The following is a 15646-nucleotide window of genomic DNA, read 5'->3' on the forward strand; positions in this document are numbered from 1 at the left end:
AGGATTCTGTCCCTCTCTCCCAGGCAAAGAGGGATGGTCAAGGTCCTGAGATCAAATTCAGAGACTGAGGTCCCATCAGCCCTCACCTTCCCTTTTGGGCTTGTGTGATGGCAGCCCATCCCTGCCCTTTCCAGTTCAGTAGCCCTGGGAGTCATCACTGCAGCTGGTACCTGCTCCACAAGCAGATGCTGAACTCCTGTGCCCTTCTGAGCCTCCAGTCAAGACTCAGTAGTTGAAACTTAATTCTCTAGGCAAAGGTCTGGCTTGCTTTTCTCAAGCCAGGGACAAATTTGGCTCTGAGGGTGCAGCACTCTCCAAGCAAGGTTGCCTAGGAACCAGCCCAGCCAATCTCCAACACCAGGAATCCTCTTATGACTGCCCAGGACAGAACTGAGCACTCTCTTTGCTAGATGGGCAGGAAGGACCATGGTTGATAGCTGTGAGGAGATCCAGCTAAGACGAGCCTGGGAGAGAAGGGGTGGTGCGGTTGAGTCACCCACGCCGCCGCTTCAGTCACCTGTGCCTTGGGAAGGCACAGGGCGGACTTTGGGTGTGTCCCGCGGTGGGTGAGCCTCGATGTGGGCGTGGCCTGCTCCAGCCCCGCCCCGGCGCCTAACTCTGGGGCCCCGGCCACCCAGGCCTCCCCGCTGCCCGCTGTCCCGGGTCCCCGCTGTGTTCTCCCGTGTGCTCCCATGGCCGGAAAGTTGCTGTCACTGTTGCCACCCCTGCTGCTGGCTGCAGTGGGTCTCGCTGGCCTGCTGCTGCTGTGCGTCCCTACCCAAGACGTCCGGGAGCCGCCCGCCCTCAAGGTGCACGCGCCCACTGCGCCAGCGCTCGTCTGAGAAGCAGCTGGCTGGGGGCTGGGGGCTGGGGGCTTGGAGCTGGGGGCTGGGGGCTGAGGGGTGGTGGGGAGTCCTCGGGGAATATAGGAGCGCGCCGGAACGCCCTGGGCTCCCGTGTCAGCGCGGGACCAACCCGCGCTGTGCCTCGGGCCGGGTCCTAGGTTCCGCGCTTGGTTTTTCTGAGTCCTCGGGGTGACAGCGACGCTTCCGGAGCTCCACGGCACTGGAGGCCAAGTTCGTGGAACTTCCTCTGCTGCGGCTTCGCGATGGAGCTGCCAGCGCGGCGGAGGAGCTAGCTGTCTTCCCGCTCCCTTCATGCGGTTCTCATCTCTGCTAGCTGTGGCAAGAATCCCTGCCCTTAGCCCGGCGTGATTTCTGGGCAGCACCCAGAGCACACCGTTATAGAAAGGCATGGTTCTAGATTCAGCTCCAGATAGGGGACAACTCACATTAGGGACCTCCAACCCCTCTCAAGACCAATGTCTGAATAGTGGTACTTGAAGGAAGCTTGCTGGTTCTAAAGGGGTCTCCGTTACCAAGCCTCAGCCTCCTCAGGCTAGAAGCTGGCACCTTTAACCTTTTACTGGTCTTGTCCTGAGTTTGTGTGAGGAATGAATATCCCAGTCTCAGGCACCCGGGATGGACACGGAAGAGCTCTGTAGCCATGCGGGGTGGACTTTGGGGTGTGGGAGTTGGATCATTGTATCTGCCTGACTCTGGAGGAGTTCCCTGGTGTGAGGGAGGATTGGAGCAGCCCTTTCCCAGGCCAGAACTGGCACATGCCCCAGGCTGGTGTCCAGCCAGGCTCTCTCAGCTGGAGCCCAGCCCCCTGGAGTAGGCTACCTTGCAAAAAAGGCCCATCCGTTGCACCCCTCAGTTCTGCAAAACCAACCTCTCCCCGGCTTTTAAATTCAGTGAGAGGCATAGATTGGAGACCTACACTCAGCCTCAACTACATCGTTTCCCAGTGGCCCTTACTTCACATCTTCAGGTTAGGCTAAAGTCTCTGCAGATACAGGAAGAATGGTGAAAGAAGGAAGTATAGCCCTTGGGTTTGGTCCCTCTGAACTGAGGACCTTGTGTCCCCAAGGCAGTTCCAGATCCTCTGTCCCTGGCCCCTCAGTGGCCCTTGCCAGGAAGTCTAGTTTCTGGTGCCTGACAGTGCTGTTCCCCAGGCAGCTGAGGGAGGAGTCATCCCAGGAACCCCTGGTCAGTCTCCTTCCATTCAAGCTGCATCACTGTGAATGCCCTTGAGGGTCTCTGAGCTTCAGCACATGCCTTTTACATAACTGATGGGAACCAAGAACTGGAATGCTAAAGGGAGTCCCTACGTCCCTCAGGCTGACTCACCCCTCCCACCCACAGTACGGCATCGTTCTGGATGCTGGCTCTTCACACACATCCATGTTTGTCTACAAGTGGCCAGCAGACAAAGAGAATGACACAGGCATTGTGGGTCAGCACAGCTCTTGTGATGTTCAAGGTGAGCATGATCTTGGGGGTTCTTGTTCAGTCTTAGCTTTACAGACCCAGTCATTCCCCTCTGCCTGCTGCTGGGTGGGGCTCACTCGGGGCAGGAGTTCAGAGTGAGAGGGTGGGTTCTCTGGATCTGGGAGGGGTGTGTGTACTTTATGTTCTACAACAGAAGTCCTGGGAAGCAGGTGGAAGCCTTGGGGGTTAATGGCCCAAGACAGGTCTCTACACTATAGAAGAGGTAGGTGGGGCTCTGAGGATCTCAGGGTGGATCCAGGCAGGTTCTTTGAAGGTTAGGCTAGGCTGACAATGCCTGAGTCTTTCTCCTGGCACCTGTGCCCACACCCACCAGGCAGACGGCAGCTTCAGAGAGTCTGGGTGGCACCTGGACCCTTTGTGTCCAAATTGGCTATCTCTGGGAATAAGCTGGGAGGCTATGTCCCCATCAGCCTATGTCCCACCAAGCCTTGGCCCTACTCCTGATCCGTCTAGGTGGGGGCATCTCCAGCTACGCAGATGACCCTTCTAGGGCAGGCCAGAGTCTGGTTGAATGTCTTGAACAGGCACTTCGTGATGTGCCCAAAGACAGATATGCTAGCACACCACTCTACCTGGGAGCTACAGCAGGCATGCGCCTACTCAAGTGAGTACCTAATCCTGACTTAGCCCAGGAATCTTCACAGCTCTTCCACAGTGTAGAACTCCTTTCCCTGGAAAAGCTGTCAGGAATGACTGGCAGAGGGCATCTGGGGATGAGCTCCATCAGAGTCCTCCCCATTCCACAGCCTGACCAGCCCAGAGGCGACAACCAAGGTGCTCGAGGCAGTGACACAGACGCTCACACAGTACCCCTTTGACTTCCGTGGTGCTCGAATCCTCTCGGGACAGGATGAAGGGGTTTTTGGCTGGGTGACTGCCAACTACCTGCTGGAGAACTTCATCAAGGTGGGCCCTGCAGCTGGCCCAAAGAGCCCGGGGTCCTGCGGACCTTGCCTGCCCAGTGTCTTACTCCAATCTCTACTTTTCACAGTATGGCTGGGTGGGCCGGTGGATCCGGCCAAGGAAGGGAACTCTGGGGGCCATGGACCTTGGGGGTGCCTCAACACAGATCACCTTTGAGACAACCAGCCCATCGGAAGATCCAGACAGTGAGGTCCATCTACGGCTCTATGGCCAGCACTACCGTGTCTATACCCACAGCTTCCTCTGCTATGGCCGGGACCAGGTTCTCCAGAGGCTGCTGGTCGGTGCTCTCCAGGTACCTTTCCACACTGGTGCCTCCTTGAAGAAGGGAGGAAGGATGAAAGGCAACAGAGCAGAGGCAGCCAGGGAAACAGCTCATCCTGATGTCAGGGACTGTAAGAGAGGCCTCCTTTTACACAGATGCACACATAGCTGTGAGGGCCACAGCAGGTCAGACTTCCATGACAATGTTCCCTTCAGCCTCAACCACTAGATCACCTGGCCAGTGCTTCTCCAGCTGGTTATGCCTCAGCTTGAAGACAGCTGGAGAGGAACTCAATGGGATAAAGAGTCAGGAAGTAGGGTCTAGAGTAAAGAGAGCCAGGGATCATCTCACAGAACCTTGAATTCCTGGCCAAAGCATTCGCTGTTTGTGCAGCAGGTAAAGGTTAGTCATAATTGTTCGTGAACATAAAAATTGTGTTGGATTTGTGGACAGTTTATCATGTTGCTTCTCTGGAGTGGGAGGCAGTAACTAGAGTGGGGAATTCTATCTATACTCTGGTTAACTCCCCAGACCCATCACTTCCACCCCTGCTGGCCAAAGGGCTACTCCACCCAAGTGTTGCTCCGGGAAGTCTACCAGTCTCCATGTACTATGGACCAGCGTCCTCAAACCTTCAACAGCAGTGTCCTTGTCACCCTTTTGGGGACCAGCAGCCCTGCTCTCTGCCGTGACCTAGTCTCTGGGCTCTTCAACTTCTCATCCTGTCCCTTTTCCCAGTGCTCCTTCAATGGGGTCTTCCAGCCCCCTGTGACTGGGAGCTTCATAGTGAGTCTGGGTAAATGGATATGGGGGCAGGAGGCACCAAGCATCTGGGGGCTTGTGGTGGAGTGATTGCGCAATCCTTTCTCTCACAGGCCTTTTCTGCTTTCTACTATACTGTGGACTTCCTGAGGACGGTGATGGGGCTGCCTGTGGGAACTCTGCAGCAGCTGGAGGCAGCCACAGAGATTGTCTGCAGCCAGACCTGGGCTGAGGTGAGGCCTGTTCCCCATCTTCTCCATGGTTTGGCAGGAGGCTGACAGCCATAGAGAGACTCAAAAAATAGCCAGGTTAGTGTGGGGGAGCTTGGGAATGGATTAGCTGGAATTTTAGTGGCTTTCTTGGGGCCTGATCTTATACTCAAGGTCTGGAGAGCAAGTGGGACAGGTATTGCAAAGGTTCTGTGGCAACAGGGCGTTCAAAATAGGCGGGAACAGAAAGGCAGGTGTCTAGGACAGAGTGTGGCAAAGAATGTGTCACCACTGGGAAAAGAATACTCAGGAAAGACTCAGCAGGGCCTGGGGTATGCCTGGAGGAGTTGAAGATGCCACCAGATTTCTGGTTCTGGCCACTGGCTGAGTACTAGTTCCAGGTAAGGAAAAACAGGGAGGTTGGGATAGTTGGAGTGTGAGGTAGCCACCAAATTTCCTGGAGAAATAGGTCCTCCTATTCTTAGGCATCCTTGAAGGTCTGGAAAAATTGGAACCAAGCGGTCAGAGGGCAACATTAAGGCTGGCCCTCTATTCCTTTGATTATGAAGCAAGGATGCTACTATCCTGTTTCCTAGTGACTATCCTTGCTGTCTCTCCATCTGGCTGTTGGAAGGAGGACATAAGGCCTTCCAGCAGTCATGTGCTTTATCCCAGAGGAGTGTCTGCCTGGGAAGGACGACTTGGACTAGGTCAATCTGTGTATTTCCGGCCATATGCCTCTCTGGCTTGAGCAGCAAGGAGGGCCCCGTACCCCACGGGTCATAGCCCCTCATAGTTTTTAATCTAATGATGTCGATGTCTTGCTCTCTTCTTAGCTTCAGGCCCGAGTGCCAAGGCAGCAGGCCCGCCTGGCTGACTACTGCGCCGGAGCCATGTTCATACAACAGCTGCTAAGTCGCGGCTATCGCTTTGATGAGCGCTCTTACAGCAGAGTGGTCTTCCAAAAGAAGGTGGGTGATGGGTGGGGCCGGAGGATTCGGGGTGCTGCCTCTTGGAAGCTTACGACACGTGCCCTCTTAGGCCGCAGACACGGCTGTCGGCTGGGCGCTGGGCTACATGCTGAATTTGACCAATATGATTCCCGCTGACCTTCCGAGACTACGTAAGGGAACTCACTTCAGCTCCTGGGTCGCTCTCCTCCTGCTCTTCGCAGTCCTGCTCTTGGCGGCCTTGGTCCTGCTCCTGCGCCAGGTGCGCTCCACCAAGTCCCCAGGCGCCCTCTAGGGGTGCACTGCGAGCTGCTCCCAGCTCCCCAGCTGCTCCCTTTCCCGGGGCATCTCTGACAATGAGTCAGCCTGGGGATCAACACCCTACATTCACAGGAAGCCTTGTTAGGCCCCTGCAGCTCTCTCCAGCTCCGAGTTCTTAAGAATTTCTCCCATCTCTCTCTTCCTGGGTTGTCAGATCTCAGCTTATGACTCAGGGTGAGATCCACTCAAACTGGGACCTTTGTTCTGATCATCAGGGCCCTAGTAACTTCCTGTGTGTAGTCAGAGCCTACAGGCTCAGAGTCAGTTCAATGCCTACTTGTAAAAGTTTTGTAATAAAAGATTTTTCCTAGAACAGTGAAGTGTTCATAGGGTGGGGCACCCTTCTGCTGCTGTTTCTTCTTCCAGCTGTGTTGGTTATTCAGATCTAGCCCTGGGTCCAAGATACTGACTTTTCTTGCATCCTTCCTTTCTGGACCAGACCTAAGGCAATGGAGACACTCCTCTATGCTGGCCTGGGTTGTCCTCTTTGATTGACGAACCCTAACAAACTTTAATTTCTCTTGATAACACATGTAGAAATTGAGGATGAACCAAGGTTTTTGGTTTTGTTTCTGCCCCCCCCCCCATCACAGACGCTCCTGAAGAGTCAGCATCCCTGCATCCCACAGCCTAACTTTCTGTGTTCTCTAGGTAGAAAAGAATGCACTGGGTATGCTACTTCTCCCTGTCTCTTCTATGGGAAATGAGTTCAGATACGATTTTTGTTCAGCTCGGAGGGCTGGGTCAGGGAGTGCACACTCACACATGGCATCATTCTTTAATACATTTTGTAAGCTTACAACAGCAAGTCTCCCCTTTGACATTGTGAGCCCATAGGGGCTGAAAGAATTGCAGGCTGGGGAACTCAGCCTTGTTCTTTTCTTTCTGTTTTACATTTTGTTGCTTTTTGTTTTGTTTTTTGAGACAGGGTGTAGCTTTGGCTGGCTCAGAGCTCACTCTGTAGACCAGGCTGGCCTTGAAATCATAGAAATCTGCCTGCCTCTGTCTCCCTAGTGCTGGGATTAAAGGTGTGTACCACCACTGTCCCACAGATTTTTTTTCCTGTTTTACATTTTTTTATAATTTTGTTTTTATTCTTTTGTTTTTATTTATTTATTTATTTTATATACATTGGTGTTTGGCCTACTAGTATATCTGTATGGAGCAATCTGATCTCCCTGCAAGAGGAGTTACAGACTGGGAATTGAACCTTAGTCCTCTAGAAGAACATCCAATACTCTTAACTGCTAAGCCACTTCTCCTGACTCCCTGTTTTACATTTTAAAGACAAAGTCTCGCTATGTAGCCCTGGCTGTCCTGGAACTTGATATGTAGACCAGACTAGTTTTGAATTCACATATGTCCGCCTACTTCTGCCCCTCTGATGGTGGGATTAAAGGAGTGCACCACCACACCTAGCTTCAACCTTGCTTTCTTGACTGAGTCAAGGGGAGGTCTCTAGATGAGATGGGGTGTGTTCTCAGGAGACTGTAAGTGAAGTGTAAACACAAGGCACTGTGGATGCTCCATGCTGGGTGACTCTAGGGAACTGAAAGCCATTACCTTGGGACAGTGACCACCTTGGACAGCTCCCAGACGCCTGTCAGCAACAACGTCAATTTACTTTTGCCCCCTGGTGGACTCACTCGGAAATGAGCCCGACTAGCCCGACTTCGTGGCTTCGAAAGCCTGGAGGCGTCTCTCAGTACACCTGTGCGTCTCTGTGCACCTGTTCATCCTTTGTTTGATACATTTTGCAAACCTGCAACTGTCAGCCTGGTCTACATAGCAAGTTTCAGGAAAGCCAATGTTTGCTCCTGGTGTTCCTCTAGTCCAAGGCCCTTTGCTCTAATAGGGTGGGCGGCTAAGGTTTGGCAGTCGGACCACTAACAGGAAGGCACGCATCCTGGGACGCCCACTCCTAGTCAATCCCAAACCAGATTTCTGAGTAATGAGGACGTATACTGCTGCAGAGGCTGGAGGGCCCGAGGCACTTAGTCGCCTGTAGAAAGGGGACCCCCCACTGGACACAGAAGGAGGGGGCTCAATCCGCAGAAGATGTCCCGCCCCCGCAGGTGGAGCGCGCAGGCGCACTCCCTACACGCTTCTCTGGCCGCGGAGCCTCCATCCCATCCCGGATCCTTTGCCGCAGCGTCAGCGCCGCCTCCTCCTCTTTTCCTCTTCCGCCCCCTCCCGCTTCCCGGCTTCTCCAGTCACGGTTCCCGGAGCCGGTACCGAGCCCGGGGCCGCGGGGTGCCATGCTGCCCGAGTGGCGGCGTTGAAGCATGGCGACGCCGGTTCCTCCGCCTTCCCCGCGGCACCTGCGGCTCCTGCGGCTGCTGCTCTCCGGCTTCATCCTCGGAGCGGCCCTGAACGGTGCCACCGCCCGCCGCCCGGGTGAGCTGTCGCTCTGGGCTCAGGCTGCGGGGCGCTCCGGGGCCGGGATCGCCGAGCGGGGAATCCTACCACTCGGCACCACCCTCGTCCTCCCTGCCACCGCCCTGGCCTCACCCGGGCCCGCAGGCTAGGCAGGACCGTTCTGCTGGGCATGGATTGGGTAAACAGGTCAGGCCCATTGAAGGCCAGGCTGGATGAGTCTTCTCTCAGGTCCCTGGAGGCGAATGTAGATGTCACGAGCTTCTGGTCTTTGTCTCTGGGTCTCTGAGCCAATTCAGCGTATGTCTCTGGATGTCTTTCTGGGCGTCTGCAGCCATCTGGTTCCCGGTGGCCCTCAGAGGGGATCCTGTGTCTTTGTTTCTGTGTCTCTGGGGTTTCCAATTGGCAGGGTTGTTCCTGGTGTCTATGGGCCTTGCTGCTGTCAGCCTTGTCTCGGGGTTCCCATGGCAGAGTCTAAGAGTTCCAGGCCCACTAGCGTCTTGTTCCAACTTAGTGGGCCAAGTTACCCCATTCCCTGCTTTGAAGGTCACATGCCACCCTGTCTTCCGGATTGAGGTCTGTGTGTTGACCCTTCGACCCCTGTGTGTGAGCCCACTCTGGGAAAACATTCTTGCTAGATGGGTCCTGAAGCTACAAGACCCAAATCTTATCTCCCTGAAGGGAATGAAATAGGAGAAGGTGCCCATATGTTCACCGAATTCTGGAGCTCTGGAGGGGAGGTGCTTTGAGCCCAATTTACAGATGAGAGAACTGAGGCATGGAGAGGTGACTGGTATGTGGGGCAACTGTGACTCTAATGAAGTTGTTCTGAGTGTGGGGCCTTAAAAGCTGGCCAGGTTTCTTCCTGGGCAGGCAGCCCTGGAGTGAAGAGACTCTTGGGGAGGGTGGAGGGCCAGACCAGGCCTTGCTCTGCCTCCTAGCTGGAGCCTCCTCAGGAATGGGATTACGGGAGCAGTGCTGAACCCCTTCTTGGGGTTCTGGTCTCTGCTCATTTCACTGTAGCTGAATGTATAGCCCTAGCATGACTGTCCCTAAGCATGCATCCCTTTACCATACCTACTGGCCAGGAGGGGCCAATAGCCCAGGATGGGTAGAGTACCAGTTACTTTCCAGCTGCCATTGTTCCTGGGAACCTCCTCCTCATGCACAGGCTGGAGAGGGTCTTTCTATCCAATAGTAAACAACTGGCTGGAGGGCTATGGAGGTCCTGCAGCCTAAAACTAGCCTTGTGCTACACACCTCTAGCATAGATCTGACTGGGTTATCAGCATCAGGGGCAGGGACTATCTGGCTCCCTGGAGCCCAGCTGGTGGGTGGAGTCCATGTAAGGCTCCCGATATAGGTTTAATGTTTAACTATCCCAAGCTCAGATTGCTGCCACTGGAGTCTGCTACGGAGGAAAAAAGGTGCCTGGCTTGGGATTCTGTGTGCCCCCTGCCACTAGGGCTGCTAGGACATCTTTGCAGGAGATGTAGAGTGTCACATTACAAAGGAAATCAAGCCAAAGCCTGCAGAATGTTCTCTACATCCCAGTGTGCCCTGCACTGAGCAGTGGTGGTATCTGGGCTAAGGTAGGCAAGGTTGATGGTCCTGCTGGGTCTTGCCTTAGCTTTCTCAGTTTCCTGAGAAACCAGTGTCCAGGTTGGAAATATTCCTTAGCTTCAAAGCAACTGGACTTACATGCCCCACACGGGAAACTGAGGCACGAGGGTCACTGCTCTATCTACCCGCATCAGCATGACACTGATTGCCATGTATAAACAGAACATTATACTCTGGGCCCCAAATGAGGAAGACAAAAAACTGTGACTGGAAACTATGACCTCGACTGGCATCCCCAGCGCTGGCCAGCCCAGGCCCTTCAATGCCCTCATTGTATCTCCAGCTCCATCTTAGGTCTCCAAAACCCCAGTGGCTTCCCTGTGCCCTGAAGAAGAAGGCTAGGCAGGGAGAGCCACTGTCTTCTGGACTGAGCATTTGTTCTGTGGGCCCCCTGACAGTGCTCTGGGGTTGTAAGATTATGTGAGGGGGTCTAGGGAGAAAACCCAGTGTTTAGGAGAAATGACTACCCAACATCCTTTGCTGCTCCTGAGCCAAAGAGAACAGAGCTCTGTCCTCAGCGGCAATCTGGAAGGAAGGTCCTGTCTCACTCTGAGCCACACAAAGGTCAAAAGCCAGCCTTGGAGGACTTCACCACCCTTCCCTGAGGCTGCCTAGACAGTTAGGTTCAGTTCTCCTTTAAGGGTTAGGCTTAGGCCTGGGAGCAGGACTGTGAGGAGTGGATGGGACAGGGTAGTTCTCATAAGACTCTGTTTGCTTCCTGATTCTGAGGCTTGGCAGTAGGAAGGCCAGGCCTGCCCAGAACAATGGCCGGAGGCAGGCCTGGCCAGCTCAGTGGAGGGAGGGGTTTCTAAACAGGGCTGCTGTTCCACTGAGACTCAGCCAAGCGGGCTATGATGGGCCATTCCTCTGCTTCTTCCTCAGATGCTGCCACCTGTCCTGGAAGCCTGGATTGTGCCCTGAAGAGGCGTGCCAGATGTCCACCAGGTGCACACGCCTGTGGACCATGCCTTCAGTCCTTCCAGGAGAACCAGCAAGGGTTCTGTGTGCCCAGGATGCACCAGTCTTCTGGTATGAGTATAAATTCAGGCAGAATGGGTGGGTGAGATATCTTCCCTCCCTTCCTGCCTTGCCCTGTGGGCTGAGTGCTCAGGTCCAAGACTAGAACTAGAACTCTTGTCACTCTAGAAGTGGCAATTCTCTTTATCCTTCCAAGATGATGCTGGCCCAGTGTTGGAACCAGGCTGAGGCCTATGGCAGTTGAGTCCTTCTAAGGCAAAGGGTGACCTCAGAAGGACGAGAGGTCAGAACATTAGGGCTTGGGACGTGATAGGTCAGCCAAAAGCTGTTATGTTTGCACATTCTAGGCAACCTGCTCCTTTCCTTTGGTCACTTACCCTGTACACTCCACACAGCATGTGTTAGTGGTGACTGTCCTTACCGGAGGTGCTGGCAACATGGCCAGCCAGGCTACCTGGGGAGAAGTGATTAAGAGGGGCACCGAGAAAAGGCCAGAGGGTGCTGTAGATTGGAGTCCCACGTGGGAGCTTCTTTTTGGATCATGAGGTGCAAAGTGAGAACCAATCAGGGCCTGACCCCCTGCCCACCCCTGCAGGCTCCTTCTTTCCTGATGGCTGGGAGTAGCCTAGGTATTTGGTTATATTTTGGCTTCACTCCATTCCTTCAGAATTTCCTTTCTCCTCTTGGGCAGAGAAGGTGCCTGGGTGTGGGCAAAGTAGGAAATGTCTTAGCCAGAGCTCTGCCCAGCTCTTTGTGCACACTAGCTAGAATAAAGGCTTCCGTTCCTTTCTCCTTTTGTGGATTTCTGCACATTCCCCTAGCCTTTCTCTCCACCCCCAACCCCTGGAATTTAAAGAAGCTCCCTCAGTTGTCACCATGGTAACCCAGGATGGTGAAACTTTGGATGGGTCCCTTCAGCTCAGGAGGCTGCCTGTTGCAGGTGTTGATTTAGGGTCTGGGGCCTCTCTCTATGAAGGCCCCTCACATTCCTCAGGAGAGGACTTGCCCCAGCCCAGACTGGAAGAGGAGATCGATTCTCTGGCCCAGAAACTGGCACTGAAGGAGAAGGAGGCTGGGCCCTCAAGGCTTACAGCACCGCCCTTGCCTGAGGCTGCACAGAAGCTCCTGGAGCCTGGTGAGGACCCCCATCCCTCCTCTCTTTCCTTACCTTGCTTCTTTGACTAAAGGCCAAGTTCCTCTGAATTTATGTGCCTGACTCTCAGCAGCTACCTTGGGATTCTCACAGTGGGGTCAAGGACTGGAGCCTGGCCTCCCCTCCACTCATGGAACCTCCACACCTACGCCCCGCGCCTCCTTGGGGTCCCCTGTATCTTCTGGGCCTGTGCACATGTCCCCGCTGGAGCCCCGGGGCGGGCATGGAAATGGCCTCACCCTTGGTAGGTCCAGGTTGGCACTAAGGGACAGGCATGTGGTGGGTTGAAGGAGGAGGGAGTCGCAAAGGGGATGGGGGAGGCAGAATAAGAGCCCTCTTCAGGCAGCTCCTCACAATGCCCCTCTCTCCCACAGTGCTGATCCTGGCTTTCTGCTTGGCGAGCACAGCCGCCCTGGCTGTGGCAGCCCTCTGCTGGTGTAGGTGAGCCGCTGACCAGCGGGTGGATGGGGTCTGACTTTCAGTTCCATAACAACCCTCTCAACCCCAAACCTCTTCAGACTACAGAGGGAGATCCGCCTGACTCAGAAGGCCGACTATGCTGCCACAGCCAAGGCGCCTACTTCTCCTACAACACCGCGAATCTCGGTGCGTAGTTCCTACCCCACCAGGCGCATTCGCTCTAATTCTGTGCACCCCAAGGTTAGCTTAATATTTCCACCCCCTCCCACAGCCTGGGGATCAGCGGCTGGCGCACAGCGCTGAGATGTATCACTACCAGCACCAGAGACAGCAGATGCTGTGCCTGGAGCGGTGAGCCTTCCTGACCTGAAGTGGCAGCCACTTTTGCCCTGCACCTCCATCCCACCCACACCTCACCTAGTCGAGCTTCCCCACCTGCATGCAACCTCTTACTTCCTGGCCTGCCCCACCCCACCTCAGCCCAAAGCCCCCACCCAGGGCAACAGTACACTGAGCACTTTCCCATGGAGAGTGTGCAGAGGACCCAGTTGTCTTGCCCCCACCAGGCATAAGGACCCTCCAAAGGAACTGGAGTCAGCCTCCTCTGATGAGGAGAATGAAGACGGTGACTTCACGGTGTACGAGTGCCCAGGCCTGGCACCGGTGAGTGCCCTAGGCGCTTTCTGCTAGGGTTTCTCCTAATCTTGCTGTATCAGCCTTGCCACCAGAAGCTTGACCCAGTGTCTTCACAGACAGGGGAGATGGAGGTGCGCAACCCACTGTTTGACCATTCCTCGCTGTCGGCACCACTGCCAGGCCCCCATTCCTCACCTCCGCTGCAGTGACTCCTAGACTGACGCCCACTTGCCTGCAGCCCACAGCCCACCGGTGGGAGGAGCAAGTCTTGGTGTTCCCTATCGAAAAGAACAGCATTGTGACCCTCTGCATGCTTTTGGCAGGAGGGAGGCACCAGCCCCTGGGCTCCCTTTCCAGGGAGATTCTCCACCTTATGTGGGAGACCTAGCATCTGCTTGCACATTCTCTGTCTGGTCTGGACCCTCAAACTGGAGGGGCTAGTCCAGCGACCCTAGAGCCCAGGCATGGATAGAGAGATTTCTGGAGATAAAAGCCAATTAAAGTCTTTTTCAAACCTTGAGTGGCTTCTGGCTTCACTGATGGTATGAGGAGTCTACAGTCACACACCTCCCTGGGAAGCCTTGGTGGATGGACATTGAGTGAGGGCCTGGGACCTTCTCTTGCACTTGCAGAGAGAGGTGTTACCTCTATTAGGGACTTGGGCTGGAAGAGAACCACAGACAACCCTCACCCTCTGCAGTGGGTAACTTACTCCTACTACTCACTTTTCTGCCCCAGAGTTTATGAATAGTAAGGGCTAGAGGAGCCCAAAGACAGATTCCAAAGGCCCCATTCTGTGGTATAAAAAGGGTTGGGAGAGGAGCAGTTTGCATATTCCTGGCTGTGGGTACCCAATGCCTCCGTTCCTGCTTGTTTTCTGCCAAGGACAGAAGCCAAGAGAATAGCATATAGACCTGTAGGGTTCTTACAGGGGACAGACTCCTGTACTCCTATAATGTGTTGGGGTGGGAGGGGGATAGGCCAAGCAGATGGACCTGAGGAACACAATGTACCTACAGCCAGGTACATGAGGCAAGGGTTTAGGTAAGGGGAGAAGGCATGTGTATTTGACTGGTCACTCTCTCCTATATGGTTTGGAGAATGATCTGTGACTATAACAGCAGTCATACTTTTAGTTCTGAATGAATTAATGTGCGTACATCTGTTTGTGTGTTTTGTTTATTTGTTTGTTTGAGACAAGGTTTCTCTATGTAACAGTCTTTGGCTGTCCTAGAACTCACTTTGTAGACCAGGCTAGCCATGAACTTACAGAGATCTTCCTGCGCCTGCCACTGAGTGCTGGGACTAATGGAATGCCCAGATAAGTGAATATATTAAGAGGAGCCTCCTGACTCCTTTGACTCCTTTAGTTTCTTCTCTTTTCTTTTCTTTCTTTTTTCTTTTTTTTTTTTTTTTTTTTTTTTTTTGTTTGTTTTTTGTTTTTTGCGATGAGGTCTTTCTGTTTAGCTTTGGAGCCTGTCCTGGAACTAGCTCTGTAGACCAGGAGGTTAGCCTCGAACTCACAGAGATCCACCTGCCTCTGCCTCCCAAGTGCTGGAATTAAAGGCGTGTGCCACCAACGCCCAGCTCCTTTAGTTTCTTCTCTACTGATTGTGCCATCTGCAGGGATGGTCAGGATCCTGCTGACCACCTGACTTCCTTTGAAAGCAGAGGGAACATGTACCTCTCCATTGACTTTCCTTCCTGTAGGATGTGTACTGGCTACAGTCTATTCTCTGGAGACGCTGTGGCCTCTCTGATAAAAAAGATAGGTGATCTGGACATGGTGGCCATGCACCTGAATGGCAGATCCCTATGAGTTTGAGGTCAGTCTGGTCTAAGTAGCAAGCTCCAGGCCATCCAAGGTTACTTAGTGAGACCCTGTATAAAAAAAAAAAAAAAAAAAAAAAAAAAGGGAGGGAGAGAGAGAAAGACACACACAAACACACACACACACACAGAGATAGATGGAGAGAGAGAGAGAGAGAGAGAGAGAGAGAGAGAGAGAGAGAGCCTCTTAGAAGGGGTCCCAGTGTTCCTGGTGTCTTCGGGTTTCTATCGATGTGAAGAGACACCATGACCATGGCAACTCTTATAAAGGAAAACCTTTAATTGGGGTGGCTTACAGTTTGGAGTTTCCATCCATTATTGTCATGGCAGGAAGCAAGGCAGCATGCAGGCAGAGATGGTGATGGGGAAGGAGCTGAGAGTTCTTATATCTTGACCCAGAGGCAACAAGAAGTGGTCTGTCTCACTGGGCATGGCTTGAGCATATGAGACCTCTATGCCCACCTCCACAGTGACACACTTCCTTCAGCAAGACCACACCTACTCCAACAAGGTCATCCCTCTTAAAAGTACCACTCCCTGTGGTCTTACTGGGGCCAATTACATTCAAACCACCCACCAGCTGACAGTGGGGAGTAAAGGCCAAAGCGTCCTTTTTGACCCTCTTATTAACATTGGTGTAAACCTCCAAATTTCGGTGAGCACCCCAAAAGACTGCTTTACTAGCTTTGTAATTTATTTTATTTTATTTTGTTTTTTGAGACAGATTTTCTCTATATAGCCTTGGCTGTCTTGAAACACATTGTCTAGACCAAGCTGGCCTGGAACTCAGAGATCTGCCTGCCTCTGCCTCCAAGTACTGGGATTAATTAAAGATTTGCACCGCC

At 53.6% G+C, this 15646-nt stretch overlaps 2 protein-coding genes across 3 annotated transcripts; both read left to right on the plus strand.

Moving 5' to 3' along the window:
- The first annotated feature begins 611 nt into the window (after positions 1 to 611).
- Positions 612 to 6098, plus strand: Entpd2 (ectonucleoside triphosphate diphosphohydrolase 2). Its single transcript, XM_051184828.1, has 9 exons — positions 612 to 809; positions 2208 to 2325; positions 2808 to 2958; positions 3101 to 3260; positions 3346 to 3573; positions 4075 to 4329; positions 4419 to 4538; positions 5351 to 5485; positions 5556 to 6098. The coding sequence occupies exons 1-9, from the start codon at positions 693 to 695 to the stop codon at positions 5757 to 5759; spliced, it is 1488 nt and encodes a 495-aa protein (XP_051040785.1). The 5' UTR covers positions 612 to 692; the 3' UTR covers positions 5760 to 6098.
- A 1786-nt stretch (positions 6099 to 7884) lies between these two features.
- Npdc1 (neural proliferation, differentiation and control 1) lies at positions 7885 to 13491 on the plus strand. 2 transcript variants are annotated; one of them, XM_051184830.1, is made up of 9 exons: positions 7885 to 8182; positions 10667 to 10813; positions 11757 to 11897; positions 11989 to 12159; positions 12290 to 12356; positions 12434 to 12521; positions 12607 to 12686; positions 12902 to 12998; positions 13088 to 13491. In XM_051184830.1, exons 1-9 carry the CDS (start codon positions 8071 to 8073, stop codon positions 13178 to 13180), a joined length of 996 nt encoding a protein of 331 aa, XP_051040787.1. In that variant the 5' UTR covers positions 7885 to 8070; the 3' UTR covers positions 13181 to 13491. The 2 variants fall into 2 exon arrangements, with proteins under 2 accessions (XP_051040787.1, XP_051040786.1); XM_051184829.1 differs by having other exon boundaries at positions 7886 to 8182; positions 11986 to 12159.
- The last annotated feature ends 2155 nt before the right edge of the window (positions 13492 to 15646 follow it).

The sequence above is a fragment of the Phodopus roborovskii genome, unplaced genomic scaffold (genome assembly GCF_943737965.1).
Source record: "Phodopus roborovskii unplaced genomic scaffold, PHOROB, whole genome shotgun sequence".
NCBI lineage: Eukaryota > Metazoa > Chordata > Mammalia > Rodentia > Cricetidae > Phodopus > Phodopus roborovskii.